General features: G+C 40.2%; 1 protein-coding gene across 1 annotated transcript in view; it reads left to right on the forward strand.

The window, feature by feature from the left end:
* Positions 1-13,737: 13,737 nt before the first annotated feature.
* dvl2 (dishevelled segment polarity protein 2) overlaps positions 13,738-22,362 on the forward strand; it is a 45,795-nt gene continuing 37,170 nt past the window's right edge. The window contains exon 1 of the mRNA XM_037676376.1: positions 13,738-14,285. Coding sequence (XP_037532304.1) covers positions 14,125-14,285 — 161 coding nt within the window. The 5' untranslated portion in view covers positions 13,738-14,124. The remainder of the gene's footprint in view (positions 14,286-22,362) is intronic.

Below are 22,362 nucleotides of genomic sequence, written 5' to 3' on the forward strand. Positions count from 1 at the left end.
GTGAATATATATATATATATATATATATATATATATATATATATATATATATATATAATGAACTCACTTTGTTTTCTGATTTAAGCCCTTTAGAGCACATATTCGTCATGTACTATACTTTCACACATTTAGTTTGTGACAGGTCCAGCTGAGTTCTGGTTTCCAGTGAAATTGACCAAATGTTGTGTTTTCATAGAAAAGTTAGAATTGTCCAAAGTATGCAAAAAATAACTTTAAATACGTTTTTTTAACCAGTGCAGCACAACAACGTTTTGAATAAAAATGGTAATTTATGGCCTTAGAAATTAGAAACATCTCGTCCAAAAAAGATGCAGAAAAACTGGTTCATGCATTTGTCACGTCTAGACTGGACTATTGCAATGGTTTGTTATCTGGGTGTCCAAATAATTCTTTAAAACATCTTCAGTTGATCTAAAATGCTGCTGCCAGAGTTTTAACTGGAGTTAGTATCATATCATATATCTCCAGTTTTAGCTTCTCTTCATTGGCTCACTGTTAAATTCAGAATGTAATTCAAAATCTTACTTCTAATGTACAAAGTCCTCAACAACCTAGCTCCATCTTATATTACTGATCTTATTGTTCCATATTTTCCTAACAGAGCACTTCCCTCTCAGACTGCAGGCTTACTTGCGGTTCCTAGAGTTTCCAAAAGCAAAATGGGAGGCAGATTTTTCTGTTGTCAGGCTCCTCTCTTGTGGAACCAACTTCCAGTTTCTGTCCGTGAGGCTGACACATTGTCCAGTTTTCAGACTGGGCTGAAGACTTTCCTTTTTGATAAATCCTATACAGTAGTCCATCGCTACTTCACGGTTCAACTTTTGCGGCCTCGCTCTTTCGTTGTTTTTCAAAGTAAGAGTGGACACACAGTTGGCTGGTTGATGGATGAGCTGCACGCGTAGCATGTATTGTTTATTGAAAATAAATGATTTTAAACGATTTAGCACCCGCTGCACCTGTGTGCAGCCCACAGGTGCAGGGAGAAGCTCCCAACTGCAGCATGTCTTGATCTCCGCTCTCTGCCAGCAATTGCAACTGAGAAGTGGGCATGGCCGAGAGCTGCAGGTGGCAGAGAGCGGCGATCATGACGTGCTGTGCTCTTTTAGCGCGTTTAGAGTTTAGAAACATTGTTTAGAATATTGCAAGAGTGTGGGCAGGGTTTAAAATGCCTTTATATATATATATATATATATATATATATATATAAATACTAAAATAAACTACTACTTGTACTACTACTCCTACTTCGCGGTTTTTCACTTATCGCGGGGGGCTGGGAACGGAACCCCCGCGATAATCGAGGGACTACTGTAGTCAGGTTTGGCTTGTTATGCTGCTGTAGGCTTAAACTACTGGAGGACAAATTGACCTAATTTCCTTAAATGAATTATTACAATTGAATAGTTTTCATTTGATACTATTTCTATCTTAACATGTGATTCTTAACCTGCCATTGTGTATCTGTTCCTACCAAACCCAGTCAGTCAAAGCAGATGGACGCTTGTCCTGAGCCTTGTTCTGCTAAAGGTTTTGTCCTAATGAGGGAGTTTTTCCTTCCCACTGTCGCCTTCGTGCTTGCTCAAGATGAGAGTCTGCGACAAAGTTAAGACTCAAAGCAGTCTGCTCCTCAGAGGAATAACGTTTTAAACTTTTTACGTACGTGAATGTTTCTGTTCAGTGCCCTAGGATGACTTCTGTTTTGACTCGGTGCTATATAAATAAATTGAATTGAATAGAAATGAGTCATTGGACACAAAATGACGTGGAAACTTGCAGTGACACACTTCCAGCCGCTCTGCGTGTTTATTTCTCACGTTTACGGCCCATCTCACAAAAAACACCCATCAGAGCTGCTGTGATTACTGCTGCAGAGCAAACATTTGTTTGGCTGCTCTGTACAAGCGCAGATAGGCTTCGACAGATTCGTCCAGGTCCCCTAAATTGTGTTCGGTGACACCTGATCCATCGTGTCAAATCCATTAAGGAGAAGACTGGATGTGACGAAAACGTATTGATCAGACAGTGATGGATGGTCGTGGAGGAGATATAAGTGAAGTTCTCAGTTGAGTTGAAGAGTCTGAATCTGACCGTCCGGTCGTCGTGACGCCATGCTTTCTGTAGCTCTGGTCAACCTTTTAGCTGTGATTTGCTCTGCAACATGGACACAAGCTCTGCTTTTGTATCCCGAGCCCAACGTGGAGCCACAAGCAGGTGAGACTGGAATCATTTTCTGCCTTCGAGACGCACTTTTACTTTTAAAAAATGTCTTTGCGCTTTATTAAATTGACATTAGTAACTCTGTGGTTTTAACTATGGCTTAACTTGAGCTGCTTTTTTCATTCTTAATAACTACCGTATTGTTCGGACTATAAGGCGCACCGGATTATAAGGTGCATTAAGCGAAACAAGTTCATTTTGACAGATTTTTGAGCGCCGTGTACCAAATAAAATCTGTTCGAGGTCCGTAAGCACAACTAGAATTAATACATAAGGAGCTCCGGATTATAAGGCTCACTGTTGATTTGTGAGAAAATTAAATGATTTTAAGTGCACCTTATATTCTGAAAAATAAGGTAAATTTTATTTTATTTTTTACCGTAAAATACAAGATTATAAAGAGGATTATTGCTTATTTCAACAGATTTTATTCAGAAATTAGTGTCGAAGGTGGAAGAAGGGACCAACGGGGGGGAACAGAGAGAAGTGAACAACCTGTATCCTTTACTGATGCAGCACGACGGAGGGAGAGACTCCTGGAGCCAAGGTAAAAAAAATAAAAAAATATATATATAAATCTAAAACATTTACTGAGCAACGATAAATACGTCAGATAAGATGGTCAAATACTGTTTCTAATTTGATTTTCAGGAACAAAAGAGTCACCGCCGCAGGAAAAGTTTGCCAATATGGTAAAATGTCTTCACTTATGAACATATAGCTACAATACAATGGATTTTTTTTTAAGACAGAGTTGCACATTTTAACACAGAAAGCAAAGTTTTATTTATTTATTTACCCATAAAAGTAGCAGATTGAAGGAGGCACATGTCATATTTTTAGATGATTAAAACCAGATGGATGAAATCTTCACCTGTTTATACTGTTTTTTTTGTTGTTTTAGGTTGAGGACCTTAAAGAAGTGGTCCTGAAGCTGGCGGCAGCCGACAAGCTTCGCTCTCAGGGTTTTCTCAGATCTGAGCAGAGTTTGCCAAAAACTAACAAAAGAGGTGAGAGACTCGGATTGTTCTTCAGGTGGAAACGTGAGCGAAGACAAAGGACGATTAGCTGACGTTAAAACGATATTTCGGTTTGGGCTGATTTGTACACGAGCAGGAAGAGAGAGGAGTAGAAGTCAAATATTCTGTTTAAGCTTTGTTTCCCTAAAGAAAAGAATTCAGCTTGAGCAAATAAAAACTAATGAAAAGATCTTAAATATATTATTTATTCGGTGACGTCAAAGCTACAACTTTATCATCAGAGATTAAATGAGCATTTAGAAAAAATACACAAACATATATGAAGCTATAAAGTCGCCTTTAATTAATTAACTAACTAACTGTTTATATAGATTTGTTGTCCTCATTAACATCTTCTGCCAAGACTTATTTCATATTTTTGAAACAGTGCTTTACGTTTTTATATTTTAAATGTTCCCTGAACTTAAATGTTTATTATTTATTATGGTTACAAATTGTGAATACTTTTACACACATTACTTTTATAAATAAATCTTCAGCCAACACTGACGGACACTGATCATGATGCGGTGAAGCTCAGTAGAAAGGTTATGAACAATCAACATTTTACCTGTTGTAGATAGCTTTGTCACTTACTTCAGTTTGGAGTTTAAATCTGACTTGACGAGAGATCTGAGAAAATCCAATTCGTTTGTTGGCGATGTAAAAGTTTTTATAAAACAGCATTTGCATGACGTACAGGTAGGCCTGTCACGATAACAAATTTTTCTAGGCAATTAATTGTCTCAGAAATTATCGCGATAAATGATAATATTGTTTAAAATTTGACAATAATTACTAATTATTGTCAAATTTAAGAAGAAATGTTGGTTAATTTGTTTTGAGTGTAGTACATTTTTTGACCACCGGACGGCAGTATAAGACTGTTTGAAGCGAAGGATGGATAGTGAGGGAGCGAGCAGCGTGGCTCTTTAAGAAAAATGGGATGGAGGCCCCTTGACGTGACATGGGCTGTCTCTCCTTGCTTTTTTTGGTTCTCAAAATGGCGGACGCTCTGTGTGGTTTGAGCTTTTTAGCAAAGCATTTTTCACACAACTCTTTTCATAAAAAAAATCAGTAAACAAGTTCTCAGCTTTTTTGGCAGAGAAAAATAACTTTTTACACGAAGGCACGGGTTTCAACCGTGAATTTTGGGGCTTCGACAAGACAGAGGTTTTCAATTCAATTCAATTCAAAAATACTTCATTAATCCCAAAGGGAAAGTAATTGTTGTAGCTCATCTTGGTTTCATTAGAGTTGTTCTAGATGCTGATGGTTTTGGGCAGGAAGGGTCTCTTGTAGCAGTCCGTCCCACAACAGATCCAAAGAAACTGGCTGCAGATGCCGATCCGTCCACCCAGACCCTGCAGACCTCTCATCCTCTTGGGCAGCAGGACAGCCTGAATGTCAACCAGAACTCCTCCATGAGCAATCGCCATTTCTCCCAGCAGCCTCCCGAGCCCCTCATTACCGCAGACTTAACTGCAGGTGCCGGGGGATGATCTCAGTCCTTCTGTCACGATCCGTGTTTTCCACTACCTCTCGGCAGTCAGGCACTCGAGCACAGCCTCCGGGTAGACGGTAATGCATCTACAGCACCTCCTTTTCAACTCATTAGGGATTTTGGGGCTGTAGTTGAGGTCTTATTTGAGCTTTGGAGATGTTAATCAGCAGCTCCCAGTTGTAGAAAACCACCTTGTTGTCATGGTGACGCATCATAAATGTCCAAAAGTAAAAAAGGTTTCAGTAAAAATCCTTCCAGCGGCACAGCATCTGATACCAGAGGAAGTAATCATCTGAAAAAATCAATTTAAATCCAGAAAAATTAATAATTAAAGTTTTCAAAAGCAAAATCTCAGAATGAATGTAACAGAGCTACTCCAACATGCAGCCACCTTGAGCGGCGCAGTTCTGGAACTAATATTATTTTTCCTTATGCCGACCTGTTAACTTAGCTCGTAGCTTAGCTGCTTTTAATGAGCCAAAAACACGATTTTGGACGATTAAAACAGATTTTAAAGAGAGACGAGAAAGGGAGGAGTCAGTGAAGAGCACCAGAGTGAGCCTTTGGTCGTCCAGTGTCTTCAGTAGAAAAAGAGAAACATGAAGAAACGATAAAGCCGATAAATGAAAATCCATCCATCCATCCATCCATTTTCTTTACCCGCTTATTCCATTTTGGGTCACGGGGGTCGCTGGTGCCCATGTCCAGCAATCACTGTGCGAGGGGCGGGGTACACCCTGGACGGGTCGCAGGTCCATCACAGGGCCACATAGAGACAAACGAGACAAACAACCATTCACTCTCTCACTCACACCTAGGGACAATTTAGAGTTACCAATCAGCCTAACATGCATGTTTTTGGACTGTGGGAGGAAACCGGAGTACCCGGAGAAAACCCACGCATGCACGGAGAGAACATGCAAACTCCACCCAGAAAGGCCCCTGGACCGGGGTTTGAACCAGGGACCTGCTCGCTGAGAGGCAGCAGCTCTACCAGTTGCGCCACCGTGCTGCCCCATAAATGAAAATAAGGTCGATAATTTTTATTTACCATGCGATTAATTGATTTATTGTTTATCGCGACAGGCCTACGTACAGGAACAATTTTGAGATTTGAGTTGCTTCTAGGCGGCATCAGTCATGTTTGATCTCGACGCCACTCAAATTAGCAGTTAGCTCATCAGTCGGGTCACATTTAACTCCATTTCGTCAAACTGAGGCTGCTCAAACAGTTATCTGGAACAGATAAGATATTTTTTAATTACCTTTTCCACAAAACCCAACTTCAAAAAACACTGGAAGTAAAACTTTAAACGTATAACAACTGGACGTTTATTTTTATCCCTTGAAGTCTGATGTAAGGCTTGTGTGTTTTGTTCAGTTTGAGTGTCTTGTGCATACGTGACGTCACACATGACAAACAGTGTACCGGTTGGTGTTTTTGTGCTCTTCTTCTTCTTTTGGCTGCTCCCTTCCTCAGGGGTTGCCACAACGAGCTAACTTGTACCAAGACTTGCCGATTGTTTTTACGCCGGATTCCCTTCCTGACACAACCACAGACCACCGAGATATACTGTACGTCCCTCTGTGTGGAGCAGAGAGCTGTTTTGTGAAGGCTCTCTCTCTGTAACATGTTTAGATTAAATCATATATATATATATATATATATATATATCCGGTCAGTCTCGCTTTTCACCGGGGGTGCCCCGTGCTGTCGGGTGCTGAGAAGCGGAGGAGCAGCGTGGAGGAGCAGCGTGGAGGAGCAGGGCTGCGTGGTGCTCGAGAGAAGTTCGGAGTTTGTATCGGAGCTGCTGCAAGCCTCCATCCAAACTCACCTGGATAATAATTAATTTTATTCCGGATCACGTTGTTGGCCCCTGTTGATCTGAAACGAACTTGGACCATGCCTTTCACTTCAGGAGGATTTTCTGGCAGCTCGCTCTGCTATTTGCTGCGAATTTTCAGTTTCTGTTTCGGCCTGTTGATTCTGGACCCAGCTTCTGTTTCTCACGGGAGCATCCATCCATCCATCCATCCATCTTCACAGGGGGGCCGGAGCCCCCCTCAGCCTGACTCAAACTGCAGTTGGGCCACCTCGTCGGGTTTGTTTGCCCATTTGAACTGTGACATTTTATGGTCTGAATCTTTTCTGCATCATTCATATTACTGTCACTATTTTCAGTTCTCAGATTATCTGGAGTCACTGAATCTTGTTAATACACCTGAATCTGTCCATCACTGCAACTTTCACTGTTTTTGGGTTCTGAATGATCGCGTCTTCATTAATGTTTCTCATGGTTCGATTATGGGGGCTAATTGTCACACTGTTAACTCCTGTAATTACACATCAGTCACAAAAAACTCAAGAAAATGTCTGATAATAATGTTGTTATTGCTCTCAGGAATTCAACCTAATCCTGGACCCCCCACTAATTACAGCACACCAAATGACTTTAAAAACGCCTCTGGGCTCCATTTTCTGCATGTAAACGCTCGTAGCCTTCTGAAAAAACTTGATGCTGTGAAAATCCTGGTCAGTTCTTCTGGGGCAGATGTTATCTTTATTTCTGAGTCCTGGCTCAACAAATCTGTAATGAATAATGACGTGGCAATCAATGGGTTTAACATCTACCGCTGTGATCGTCAAAAAAGGGGGGGTGGAGTCATTATTTACATTAGAGACACTCTGGTTTCAAGTCTTGTGACTTTCAAAACAATTCCAAACCAGTTTGAAGCCTTATCTGTAAACATCACCTTGAATGGAGGCCAGGTTTTAACTGTAGTCTGCTGCTACCGCCCCCCCACAGCTTCACCTGAAGCATTAAATGCCATTAAGGAATTCCTTGGTAATTTAAAATTCAAAGAGATCTTTTTGGCTGGAGATCTCAATATTGATTGGTGTAAGTCGACCCCCCTCTGTGACAAATTCAAGGAATGTTGCTTGTCTTTTAATTTAACCCAACTGATCGACTCCCCCACCAGATTAAATAAAAGCCATCCTGACAATTCCTCCATCTTAGACCTGTTTCTAACTAATATGCCTCACAAATTCCCTGGTACAGGTGTATTCGCTGATCTTTTGAGTGATCATTGTGTGACAGCGGCTTTAAGAAATAGTAAACTTCCACCTTCTAAGCCCAGATTAATTAAAAAAAGGGATCTGAAACATTTCTGTGAACAGTCATTCCTCTGGGATCTGTCTCACTTTGACTGGCATCGTATTCTGTTAACTGATGACGTGAACTCTGCTTGGAACTATTTCCATAATAATTTCATTTATTTCCTGAACTTACATGCTCCTTTTCGTCAGTTCAGAATAAAGGGACGAGACAGCCCCTGGTTTACTCCAGAGCTAGCTGACCTCCTGCACAGGAGAGATCATCTTTGGGCCTCAGCGAGAAAATCTGACTCAGACACTGATTGGTTGAGTTTTCGACAGATGAGGAATAAATGTACAACTGCTGTCAAAGCAGCAAAACGAAACTATTTCTTATCTCAGACCTCCAAAAATCTAAATGACCCTAACAGATTCTGGAAAACAATTAAATCTCTCTCAGGCACCCCCCAATCATCTGACCTCCCATCACAACTTCTCGTTAACTCTGCTCCTGTGTCAAATAAGCACGAGATCCTGAACTGTCTCAACAAACATTTTGTTGCTTCTGGTTCTTTATTTGACACAGTAACTAATGGAAAATCAGCCACTTCACTTAATAACCAAACTTCTACAAATCAAATCCCTCCTACAAGTCAATCCTCAGTTAATCACAGCTTCTCTTTTTCTCCATTCTCAGTCAGTGAGGTCAATAAACTGTTAAAAGATCTTGATCCTAAAAAATCTGCAGGTCCAGATGAACTTCCACCTTATTTCTTAAGGCTGGCTGCTCATATCATCACAGTCCCTGTGACCCACATCTTCAATCTCTCCATAAGACAAAACTCCATCCCAGACACTTGGAAAACAGCCTTTGTTCTTCCTTTGCTGAAGGGAGGTGACCCCACATCACTGAACAACTATCGACCAATCTCTAAACTCTGCATTTTAGCCAAGGTTCTAGAAAAACTGATAAACTCTCAAATCAAAAATTACCTGGACTCATTTAACATCTTACCTCCACATCAATCTGGTTTCAGGAAACAACACAGCACAACCACTGCTTCACTGAAGGTTCTTAATGACGTTGTTGAAGCACTGGATGCTAAGGATTATTGTGCTGCACTTTTCTTAGACCTGTCTAAAGCTTTTGACACTGTGGATCATAACATCTTGTGTCATAAACTCTCAGAAATCGGTTTCTCAGATCACACCATTGGTTGGTTCTCTAACTATCTTTCAGACCGGAGGCAATGTGTTCAACATAATGGTACTTCCTCCAGTTATTTAACAGTCAACAATGGTGTACCACAAGGCTCAGTCTTAGGACCCACCCTCTTTACAATCTACATACATAATGTAGGTAAAAACATCCCTAATGCATCCATACATTTCTATGCTGATGACACAGTTGTTTATTGTCGAGCTAAAACAGTTGCTAAGGCTTTCCAGCTTCTGAAATCTGCATTTAACATCATCCAGACTGATTTGTTTCACCTCAAACTTGTCCTAAATGCCGAAAAAACCAAAGGGATGCTTTTTTCAAATAGGAAGTTGGTCCCAGCAGTTCTTCCTCCGATTTTATCCTCAAATGGTGTCCCCATTGAGTTTGTTGATTCCTATAAATATTTGGGTACCTTGGTCGACTCACATCTTTCTTTTAAGCTCCATGTGGAAAACTTGGTAAAGAAACTGAAAGTTAAACTGGGTTTCTTTTTCAGAAACAGATCCTGTCTAACCCTGAATGCTAGAAAACGCCTTGTATCTGTGACTTTCCTTCCCTCAATTGATTTTGGTGATATTATTTACATGAACGCTCCTACAAGAACCCTGCAGATGTTGGATGCTGTCTATCATGGTGCACTAAGATTCATAACTGGCTGTGATTATCGTACCCACCACTGCACCCTGTATTCACTGGTTAACTGGACATCATTAACTTCACGCAGACTCTCTCACTGGTACATTTTCATCTTTAAATCACTTCTTGGTCTGCTGCCTTCATACATCTCCTCCTACATGTCTCTGCGTGAGTGCAGCTACGGAGTGCGCTCTCAGGACATCATTACCTGCAGTGTTCCCTCAGTGAGGACTGAACTAGGCAAAAGGGCCTTCTCCTACTCTGCTCCTGTTTCCTGGAATATCTTACAAAAAGATTTGAAGCTCTCGACCTTGACCTCTCTAAGTGGCTTTAAGAATCTGTTGGACTCCTGGCAGGGACCAATGCAGACATGTTCCTGTTTTTAGTTTTATACATTTGTCTCGGAATCTAGCAGTTTTTTTTTGTTTGTTTTTTTTTGGTTTTGTTACCTTTTTCCTTTTAGCCATCCTATTTGTTAAAAAAAAAAACAAACAAAAAAAAAAAACTGTAGTATGAGTTTTTATAACTGCTTATTGTTGTTGCTGTTGTCCATTGTTGTCATCTTTCTTTGTTGAAATCAGGTCTCTCTTGTAAATGAGTCCTCGAGGCTCAATGGGATTTACCTGTATAAATAAAGGTTGATTGATATATATATATATATATATATACACAAAAGATTTGAAGATTTTTTCATGTCTGATACCGATATATGCGGTTTAGTATCGATCCATACCGATACTGATACCAACACAGGAAAAACAGTGCTGAATTAACGCAGACATAAATGTACTGAATTAACAGCTTGGTCAAACACATAAAAACAACAACTTTAATTTGTTCAGTCAGTGCAATTATGAGTATAACATTCAATGTAAAATAAATAATAATAGATACTGAAACTGACAAAAACAATAGGTTGACAACTTTGGTCAAACATCAACTTCAACAAACCTTTAGGCCGAGATGGTGTAGAGGCAGGGCAGCTGACTTGAGACCCAAAAGTTCCAGGTTCAATCCTTGGTCGTTGCACATCTTGTGGTGTCTCTGAGCTGCACACCCTATCCCCAACTGCTACCCGGGCGCCTTCAATAGCTGCCCACTGCTCCACCTGGGAGTGGATGGGTTAAATGCAGAGAGCCAATTTCGCCATTGTATGGAAACATACAGTGATGACAATACATTATTATTATTATTATTATAAATGGTTCAGGAATTCTAAATATAATGTAAAATAAATAATAAAGGAGCAGAAATAAGAGGAAAAAACAATAGCTTCGCTAGCTTGGTTGTCAGATATTTAAAATAAACAGCAATCAGCTCCCGTCCTTGTGGATCGGTCACATTGTCAATGATCAAGATTTTTTTCGATACCGATGTACGAATATCGGATCGGTGCATTTCTAATGATACACGGTCAAGATTTTTCCCGATATCGATTCCGATCCCAACATTGGATCGGTGCATCTCTAGTTTGAAACTTTGCAGCACAACACATTTCATTTCTGTCTTTCTATCTTTGTATTTACAGCATGTTTCTGGAAATACTGCGTGACCAACTGAGACCCAGCAGAAAGGCGTATCCTCGTTGGAAGCATTTCCTTCTCTCCATCATCACCTTTGTTTTCCCTTCAAACAACACATTTATATATCGTCGTGTATCCAAAGAAGATATATTTTTGAAGCTGTAAAATGGTCTTTTTTTTGGTGACTGAAAATAAACTTGAAAATCAGAAACGACGCCAAGTGGTCCAGCTTTATTAGTTACACGGTAACGTTTCCTTCGTGGAACGGCACGGCCCTTTAAAATGCACACAAGCTCCACAAGAGCGATGATGATGAACTACTGCGATACTTTTCAACAGCGTGCTGGTGAGACGACTTGGTCCATTGAGAAATTGTTCAAATGAACTGTTACTGCTCACACAATACATGTCAAACTCAAGGCCCGCGGGCCAAATCTGGCCCTTGTTAACATCTTATCTGGCCCCCCCAAGATGACACTTTAAATGAAAACTACTTTATATTTTCTCATCCCTCTAGAAAACTGATAATTGAGTGCAAACTTCTCATGACAGATGGCTAATTTTGAAGTCTGAAAGGTTGAACTTGTCAGTAATCTTTGATTTCTCATGGAAAGAGCAACAGTGAACGTAAAATGAGATCGATCAAACTCTTGTTGGTGAACCTGCAACCAAGAAAATATCTATATTGCCCCCGGGCTGTCAGTTGAACAGCCTTGACACAGAGCGCTGTGGTCAGCCTTTCTGGTGTCTTTTTATTTCAGTGGGTGCAAACACAGTAAAGCAATTAAGGCAGATAGTTGAGTGTTGTCCAGATCTGACCTTGAAAAACTAGTCCATGCATTTATCACTACCCGACCGGACTGGCCTACTGTAACGCACGCTATGTTGGGGTCAGCCAGGTCTCCATTTCGCGTCTCCAAAATGCTTCTGCTCAGCTCTTAGTTGGAACTTGTAGGTTTGAACATATTACACCAGTTCTGTCCTCCCTTCACTGGCTCCCTCTGTGTGTGTGCCAGAATTGACTTTAAAATTCTCCAAGACTGAAGCTCAAAGGTGATCTGTTTTTTTCAGTCATGGGCCCCAAACTTTTGAACAAATCTGCCCCTCAACATTAGGCAGGCCACTTCTCTTCCTGTTTTTAAATCTCTGCTAAAAACACATCTGTTTTCTCTGGCATTTCACACAGCGTGAGTGGATTTAGTATTTTTTCCTGTGTTTTTAAGTTTTTTCTTTAATGCTTTTAATTAATTTGTCAGTATCGTTATTTTCATTTTTTCCCATTAATTTACTCTCATTGATGTTATTGTTTTGTACGATGGAGTTTTAGGGCCACGCTAAAAATTTTTTTTTTTTTAATTGCCACCCTAAGAAAAAATAATTAAAAGCCATAAAATTATGAGAAAAAAAATCATAGTATTATGAGAATAAAGTCAAAAAAGGTCTTAATATTAGGAAAATAAAGTCGTATGAGACTTTTTCGCCCCCCAAAATTAAAAGCTATAAAGTTATGATAATAAAGTCGTAGTATTACAAGAATAAATGCAAATAAAGTTTTAATATTACGAGAATAAAGTTGTCCGAGAATTTTTTTGCCATGCTAAAAAAATTACATTGCCACACTAAGAAAAAAAATTAAAAGCCATAGTATTACGAGAATAAAGTCATAGTATTACGAGAATAAAGTCATAGTATTATGAGAATAAAGTAGAATAAGGTCTTAATATTACGAGAATAAAGTCGTACGAGGCTTTTTTGCCACGCTAAAAAAAATTGCATTGCCACGCTAAGAAAAAAATTAAAAGCCATAAAATTACGAGAATAAAGTCATAGTATTACGAGAATAAAGTCAAATAAAATCTTAATATTACAAGAATAAAGTCGTACGATATATATATATTTTTTTACAGCTGTCGTAAATTTTTTTTGTTTTCCACAAGTCGGATCCACAACTCGACCTGTCAATTAATCCAGTAGGCGTGTCAGCAAATGACCAATCCGAAGCTAAATGAGTTGTAATATTATCCAAACTCCAATATGATAAAGTTTACCACATTTTAAGTGTGGTAAAATGACGAATGTTAGAGGTCTTCAATAAATAAGCCAGAAAGAGGCAGTGACTCACTTATAGGAGCATTTAGCTTCGGTTGGGTCATTTTTTGACACGTCTACTGGATTGATTGACAGGTAGCGTTGTGGATCCTACTCGTGGAAAAAAAAATAATAATAAATGAGAGATGTAAAAAAAAAAAAAGTCTCATACGACTTTATTCTTGTAATTTTATGGCTTTTAATTATTTTTTTCTTAGCATGGCGATGTATTTTTTTATTTTTTTTCTTAGCGTGGCCCTAAAGCGCCGTCTTAGTTAAGCACTGTTGTTTTAAATGTGCTTTATAAATAAAGTTGACTCGACTACACCTGGCACTTACAGAGCTCCATACAGTTGTGGACGTTACAGGGGCTTTGCTGGAACAGCACGTAAAACAAGGGAGAAGGGTACGTCATGACGTCACACGCCGCGTTGGCTCGCAACAAGCGGTGAAAAAGTTTTCTGACCCCCCTCTGTATGTTTTTGTTGGGGGGAAAAGTTGCTGGAAGTTCGGTCGTTTGAATGTAGCGTGTCCGCAGAGGTTCGGCCCCTCGTCTACGGAGGCAAAGCGACTCGTTCAGAGGCGGACAACGACGTTTTTAAATCTTCGGCTCGGGCTAAATCAAGAAAAGACAAAAAAAAAAAAATCTCGGTCTGTAGCTGCTTCATCCATGTTTAGCTGCTAGCTCCGCCGCTCGCTAAAAAAAAAAAAAAAAAAAAAGCCAACAAAGTTTATCGCTTCCTTCATCGTCTCTGGGAAACTTCCAGGCTCGTGGGGTGAATTAAATCCGAGCAGAAATGGCGGAAACCAAAATAATTTATCACATCGACGAAGAGGAGACGCCGTACTTGGTGAAGATCCCCATAGCTGCGGAAAATATAACGCTGCTGGATTTTAAACAGGTTCTGAACAAGCCCAACTACAAGTTCTTCTTCAAGTCTATGGACCAGGACTTTGGGTGAGCTGAGCGGCTCATATGAGCTGACTGTGTCAGATGTATAGAGATAAGTGTGGTTGTTTTAGCTGCAGCAATAATTAATATTTCTCATACACCTTGGAGTGTCTGTAGGAGAAAACATCCTTACAATGGGAGGCTTTTCTTTGCCCTAATCCTCTTCCCTCCCTCCTCCAGTCCATCATCTGAATAAATCCTGCCTTTTCTTTCTTCAGGACTGAAGCCAGGGTCCCCCCCTCCTCCTCCTCCTCCTTCAGCACATTCCCTTTCTTCCTCCTTACCTTCTGCAGAATGAGCTGTCTCTCTATTAATGAACCTCTTTCCTGTGACTGCTGTGCATTTCTTGCAGAGTTCATGTTTGTGGTTTGTTCACCCTGTGAGACCCTCAGGGCTTCACTTAAATGCTCTGTTTGCTTGGATGAGTTTTTAAAAAAAATATATATTTTTTATTAGTTGGCAGAAAGAATCTGAAAGGAGCACAAAATGGCTGAAAAAGCAGCTGAAAGTAGCTGCAAAAAGTTTAAATGTGCAGAAGGAAGCGAAAAGAAGCTGAAGCAGAACAAAAAACGTGAAAGGAGCAGTAGAAGGTTGTAAACAGAGCTAAAGATTTGAAGGAGGTAAAATGAGCTCAGTTCATATTATATGTAGCTAAAAATGCTAAATATTTCAAAAAGTTAAAGTTGCACCAAAACCAAAAGTCATAGCAGGATTGTCCTGAAAGAGCTGCATGTTTTTGATTTATGATTTGTTCAAACGGAACAAGAAAGCTGCTAAAAAGTGGCTCACAATAGAGTGAATATTCATAAACATTCACACAATTAATGGTTGCTGTGTGCACACACCGTAGGCTACATCACACTTCCTGTCGTCTCTGAATATGACTGCCCACCACCTAAGACGCTAAGTTCTGACTGAGCTTTTCGTTTGACTGAAATATCTCCTGGAATTTCAGGATTTACTCAGGAAAACAATCATGGCGGTGCCATTAAGGGTGCAGGGTGCTTGGTCAGTGCTGTTGAAACGCTCGTGTACTTCACTGTGTCCAAGTTAGCTAAAAGGATAACTGTCGTCAAGGTCTTTCTGTTTGATCCAAATGACATCTTGGTCTTTAAACAGCATTAATATATCACAAAAGAAAGTAAATTAAAAATACTGCAACGTGAATACTTAAACACACTGTGCATTCTACTAGTTTGTAAGGCTGCAACACTAAACACTTAAAAACTTTATAGGTACAGGTTTTTATTCTTGACGCAGTGTTCAGAGATATTCATAGACCGTTCTGGCCGTAATGATCCATATAAATGTTTTTTTTTTTTTAATGTAACTACAATAATGGCTGCAAAGTCCAGGGGCAGCATTGTCTCTATTGTTAGCTCAGACTGTACACAGTCTGCTAACAAAGAAGAACGTGAGGACAAGATCGACAGTGCTCTAGAAAGAGATGGATTAAAACCAAAACTGAGACTTTGAACAGTTGGAGAACATTTCACTGAAAACAAATTGAAAGGTTAAAGTCGACCCCCCCCCCCTCCTGGAGAGGAGAGATGTTAGTTTTTATGTTGATTTAAGAAATGAAGTGGATGTGTTGTCTCTTTTTGGACCCTACTGCTGTCCTTGGGTCAAAATGACCCACGAGGCCTTAAAACCAATGTGTTGTGGGCCATTCTGGTCCAAAGCCTACGGTGGCCCTGAGGTGTAAATGAACAACATTTGAAAAAACGGAATTACATTTGAAAAAACTGAATTACATTAAGCCAAAGCGGAAGTGACCAGAATTACATTTGAAAGAAAAAACAACAGAATTTCATTTGAAAAAGTGGAATTACATTAAGCGGAAGTGGGCAAAGCAGAAGTGGCCAGAATCACATTTGAAAAAACAGAATCACATTTGAAAAAATGGCATTACGTTTGAAAAAACGGAATCACATTAGAAAAAAACGGAATTAGAGTTGTAAAAACGGAATCAAATTAGAAAAAACGGAAATACATTAGAAAAAACTGAATTACTTTAGAAAAAACGGTATTACATTTGAAAAAACGGTACATTTGAAAAAAACGGCATTACATTTGAAAAAACGGAATCACATTAGAAAAAATGGAATTAGTTGTAAAAACAGAATCAAATTAGAAAAAATGGAAATACATTAGAAAAAACTGAATTACTTTAGAAAAAACAGTATTACATTTGAAAAAACGGTACATTTGAAAAAACGGCATTACACTTGAAAAAACGGAATCACATTAGAAAAAACGAAATTACATTAGAAAAGACGGAATCATTCAAACATTATATAATTTCCGTTTTTTCTAAAGTTATTTCATTTTTTCAAATGTAATTCCGTTTTTTCAAATGTGATTCCGTTTATTTAATGTATGAAATAACGCATTTTCAAATGTTGTGTTTTTGTTGATTTTGTTGTGTTTTTTCAAATGTTGTTCATTTACACCTTAGGGCCACCGTAGTAGGAAGATTAAATGTTTGTACATAAACATTTTTATTGCATAGAACAAGGTCTAATGGACGATTGTTTGGCAAAAATCGTTTGGTTTAAAAACGTGACCTGTTACGAGCAGAAAGTAAGAGGAGAGTTCCTCCACCAGTGTTTCCTCTAGATCAGCTCTGTTGGCGGGGCACTCGTGGTATTTTTTATTTTTCGGGGGTGGGGGCAGACGGAGTCATATCTGTGTTGCCCGTCTGCTAGCTTGGCGCTACGTTGCTGCCGGTGGTAGCGGATCGGTATGTCAGTAGCAATTTTGCTATCGCGTTTGTATTGTGTCCTCGCTACATCAATGCAGACGGTTGTCGATGGGTGGGTGGGTGGTGTAAAGTAGACAGGGAGCGCTCGGTTCTATTGACGGGGCAGGGCGCCCCGCTTGTATAACGGTAGGGGAAACACTGTTGACTAATCTACAAATGTTAAGTCAGGTCCTCTGGACGTTCAAAAACCAAAAAAAAAAACCCCCATTTTTTAAGATTTTTCTACCTGGATGATTGAGCATGCATCAGAATACGGCTGACTCATGTTTTATTTGTGATGCTAATAGAAGTAAATTGATTTCCAAGGCAGGCTGGCTTGAACCACTTTTAGGAAGGTGCTATTTATACGACAGAGCTGGTTGGCGGGCCTCAGACTGATCAAGTCTTTCAGATGAAAGACGAAATGTTTCTACCAAGAAAAATCTGTCCAGATGACCTGTTTGAACCCTTTTTTGTGATGAATAAAAATGACGTATGTTTGCTTTGCTTTGCTCAGAATACATTAACCTATAACAACAAATAAGCAATAATTAAAGTAGCTTACAGTGACTAAACTAGTTGCAATTCTTTTGTTTTGCCAGCACGCTTGGCTCATGTAAGCAATGATTTAATTGATAAAATAGAACGTAAATAACGCGTGTAACAGAAGAAGAAAGCCGATCAAAGGAGCGCCACGCTCCGATGTCTTTTTGATATCTTCACTACAATTTGTAGTCAAATTGTGAAATATCTACCAAGAAATAAACGAGTGCTAATATTTACTATCTTCAGCTGATTATACCTTGAACTGACCTCTTTTTTTTTATCTCGTTGGCGCATACATGTGAGGTTGTGAGTGAAAAAATATTTTTAAAGTTAGCGTTTTTATAAGAACTAAGTTGGTCAGTAGACGGGGTCCAAATTTTCTCCGGTTGCATTTTGTATCATTAAACCCAGTCGTTATCACCATCCACTGGTGCGAAAGTGATTATTTTATCATTGGTAGGACTTTTCAGTGTTCTTGTGTGAATGAAAATTTTATTTTATAGAGTCCGGGGGGGGCGGCGGGGGCACATCTAAACCGCGCGCTGTTTGTTTGTACCAACAGTTTTCGTGTGTGTGTGGGGGTTCAAGGTGAGGGAAGAGGCTGCCTTTAGCTTTTCAGCTAGCGCACCTGTATTGCGAGCCGCTAGCTTAGCTTTACGTCAGTGCTGACAGGTGGGGGGGCTGCATGCGGTATAGTTCTGTTGATGGAGCGGGGCACCCCGCTTGTATAATGGTAGGGGAAACACTGCAGTGTGCGACCAAGCTGGTGAGGAGGAGGTGCCAGGCTGTTGTGTGGCTGTGTATGGTTCTTCCACATGCTACCGAGGCCTGTTTCTTAAATTAATATATTGTTAAATTACCATAATGTCTTTTTTTTCATGAAATGTTGGGAACTCTGTATCGGCTTGTGGGTGTCCCCTGGCAGCAGTGAACTGGTAAAATGCTAACACATACACATGATTAATACTTTAATGCATGCCATTACCTTCATGGGGGGGTGGGGCGAGTGCAGTTAGGGATGCAAAGCAATCGTCCAATAAAAACACAACACAAAAGTAAATAGCAGTTTGGCAGAGAAGATTTGGCAAGTCTTTCATGGGTTCAGCCCACATACTCAACTCTCCTGCTAAAACAACAAATGCATTTTTCTAGCAAATGTCTGTTTAGGGGAGATAACCAGGCCTTCCTGTGTCAGATTTATTGCCCAGAAGCGTTGTTTCAACATAAAAATAATCAAGCAAACACAATGTCCTTGCTTTTTTTTTTTTTTTTTGGCCAAGGATCAAGATTATCAGGATTTGTGTGGATAGGGTTCTAAAACAGAAGTTTTAAGAATTTCCACCATTCCTAAAATCTCTGTTTTCACTAAAACGCTGTTAGAGAGGCACAAACGCAGCTGGAATTGAATTAATTTTAGCAACAATATCCCTGTTCGATGGGCATCCTGTGTGTAACGGCATGCCACACATTTCCATCTAAACTCCGTGTGACTGGGAGCACACGGTGTTCTTCTAAAAGTAAAACGTTCACATCTCAACCCAACTAACGTCTTTAAACTCTCAGCCAAGTGAGGAGAGTCAAAAACCGGTAAATGATCTTCCCTAGCCGGACCGTGCCTCGTTTGTACGTCTCCCACAGAGTTCAGATGAAAACATTTCAAACATAGCTCGGAGTGTCAGCTGTCCAATCAAAGCTGGGACTTCTCTGCCCCCCCCCCCCCAACCCCACCTCTCCTCCGACTCGGGAGAGCAGTGTGTAATAGTGTTTTCATTTGCCCTGGTACGAGGCCAGCTGTCGAACGGAGCTGCCTGTGTGGCGGAGGAGGTGGAGAAGGGGGGTGATTCATGGAGCAGATCAAACCTTGGTCTGGATGACGGCCATTTGCTGGGTGTCTATGGGGAGGAAAGAAAGGGCCGAAAGAAGTGAGACGGGGGTGTTCATTTAGGGTTAGTAAGTATTCCTCTGTGTGCATGTGCTGTTGGAGAGGATCAGGGGGCTGTTCCACTCGGTTAAATTATTAGAAAATGATGCTGTGCTGAGTGGGAGGAATTTAACGGCAGCAGGGGGCTGGAGGATTGGAAGTGTCTTGATGCAAAGGACTTGGACTGCAACAAGACTTACATTAACAGGATATGTTGTCTGGATGTTAAAGAGTTATCAACGCCCATTGCTGAATGCAAAGAGAGGCAGTATTGATTCTTTTTACGGATTCAAGTTGAAATGAATCACTCGGCAAATGAATAGTTCTTAAGTCATTCGAGTTCCTGAGTCACATGCGCTCCACTCCCAATCCTTGTAGGTTTATAGTATACCACTGATTTGAAAAAGGGAAATGATCCATTTCTTTGTTGGGCAGGTGTTAAATTATTTTGGAGCAGGGGTGCCCACACATTTTCAGCACGTGAGCTACTTTTAAAATGACCATGTCAAAGTGATCTACCTGCTATAAGGCCCTGCTTACACGACAACAACCTCTGGAAACGTTAGTGGTTTTTTTTTTTATGTTTATTGGGGGTAATAAACAAAAAATGAGAGGGTTTACACGAAAACGCTGTAGTTTCCATGTCAGTCAGGTTGCCAGATAAGAAATGATGAACTATAGTACTGTTGCTTTAAAATTAGGGAGGCACAATATTGGATTTTTGGCTGATATCTAATATGCCGATATGTTAAAACTTATTTGGCCAATACCGATTTTTTTTTAATATACGTTCCTTCGTAGAGCATAGCCCTCTTATTTAGGCTTATTTGCTACAAAAATTGTGCAACAGCTGTAAGAGCTGCTGACATATATTCAGTAACAGCCATATGATATGCATAGCACTTTAACTTATATTAAATGAAAAGTGTTAAATGTTATTTATTAGCATTAGTCACCTATGATGCTGTCTCACTTGTGGAGGCTTGTTCCAGGTTCAGCTGCAGTGTGGATCCTCTGCACTCCTGTGCATGAAGGACAGACTTTTCAAGTTCAAAGTTTTTGTCTATCCATTGTGCCGTAAAACTAATCATGCTAACGGGGCTAACACTTGACGTCCAAATGTTTGTGGTAAAACTCACCCAAGTGCTATCGGCTATTAGCTTCTCAGCAACGTTGGAAATGACGGCTTGTAACGCGAAAGTCTACGTCTAAAAAAATATCTGACTGGGGACGATGTAGCGAGGCTCAACGTAGTCCAAAAGTCTTGGGAATCTAACATCCTCAACAAAAAAATTAATTCCACACCGCTGACATTTTGACTTACCTCTCTGTGAGATCAGGTAGGCGCACGTGACGTCATCACCTTATGCTGCCACTGCAGGCATCCTTGTCACTGGGTTGTCGTACAAAACCATTGTCTTTTATATCGGTGAATTATTTTGATGAAATGGCCGATGTCCATTATTGAACTTTAACGCTAATATCGGCCGATACTGTGCCGATAATATTGTGTATCCCTATTTAAAGTAATAGTATTTTAAACCGTCATATGTGCTGAATAAAGATATTGTAAGATTAGGTGTGTGCTTGGTTTTTTGAACATGTGCACAGAAAAGGAGAGGGTAAATATGATGTTTTAAAATTATCTGGCAACCCTGATGCCAGCTCAGCTGCATTCATCGCACATGTAGCGTCTGTACGACGGTTACGTCCAAACTAATGAATGCACTAACGTTTGGAACTGGATTTTATTAGTTTTGCTCCTACGTGCTGAAAAGGGGGTGAGTAACACAGACACTCGGCGCTCTGCCGTTTATAACAACTGTTGTTGGTGCAGAAAATCTTTGGACTGCAGCCGCCTGTAGTGCGCATGTGCGGCTTCACGCGCGGAGCATTTCACACCTCTGTGGGGGGTTCCCTTGAAAATCTCCACGCTGAGACCTGGATTCAGAAACCTTTGGTTTCAGAGAGAACGAGGGCTGTTGTCGTGTAAATGAACGGCCTCAGTGTAAATGGGGCCTCAGACTGGCTGCCCTGTATATCAATCAAGTGATCAATTTCATAGTGAGGATGGATGATAGGCTGACGTCTATTTCTTTAATGCCATGCGATCTACCCATAATACCTTTGCAATCGACCGGTCTCATAAAATCCAGTTCCAAAGAGACGTTAGAGCATTCATTAGTTTGGACGTAACTGTCATACAGACGCTACATGTGCGATGAACAGCTGAGCTGGCATCAGGGTTGCCAGATAATTTTAAAACGTCATATTTACCCCCTCCTTTTCTGTGCAAATGTTCAAAATACCAAGCATGCACGTCATCTTACAATATCTTTACTCAGCAATCGACCGGTCACTTGCGATCAACGTATTGGGCACCCCTGTTATAGAGGATTGGCACAACGTCCAGAACTACAGACTTTTCAACGCAGGTTCAAAAGGGGTTTATAAGCAAATGATAACAAACGCTCGTCCATCCGACTCGCTCGCTGTCCTGATTCACTCGTTTAAGTCGGGGGTTTCAGACTCAAATGAGAGAGTCAGGAGTTGGATTTGTTTGGTTCGTACAGCACTTGCTGACCACTAAACCAGAGTGTATTGTTTGTTCACTGCTCATTGCAGGATGGTTTGTGGGCTGTTGAGTTGAAACAAGAACCCAGAGCTGCTGCTTTTCCCATAGGGCTAATGCAGTGGTGAGCTTGGTATCTTTATTAAATGCAGTTAGCATAGCGATCAAACAATAGTGACATGTTACCTGCCTGATCTCTTCTTTGCAGTTAGCTGTATCTAGCTTGCTGTTCTAGGGATAAATTGGTGAATTAACGAGTTAATGGAAAATAATCCATGATTCTCGATTCAGTAAAATGACT

The sequence above is a fragment of the Nematolebias whitei genome, chromosome 1 (assembly GCF_014905685.2).
Source record: "Nematolebias whitei isolate Nwh7 chromosome 1, NemWhi1, whole genome shotgun sequence".
Lineage (NCBI taxonomy): Eukaryota > Metazoa > Chordata > Actinopteri > Cyprinodontiformes > Rivulidae > Nematolebias > Nematolebias whitei.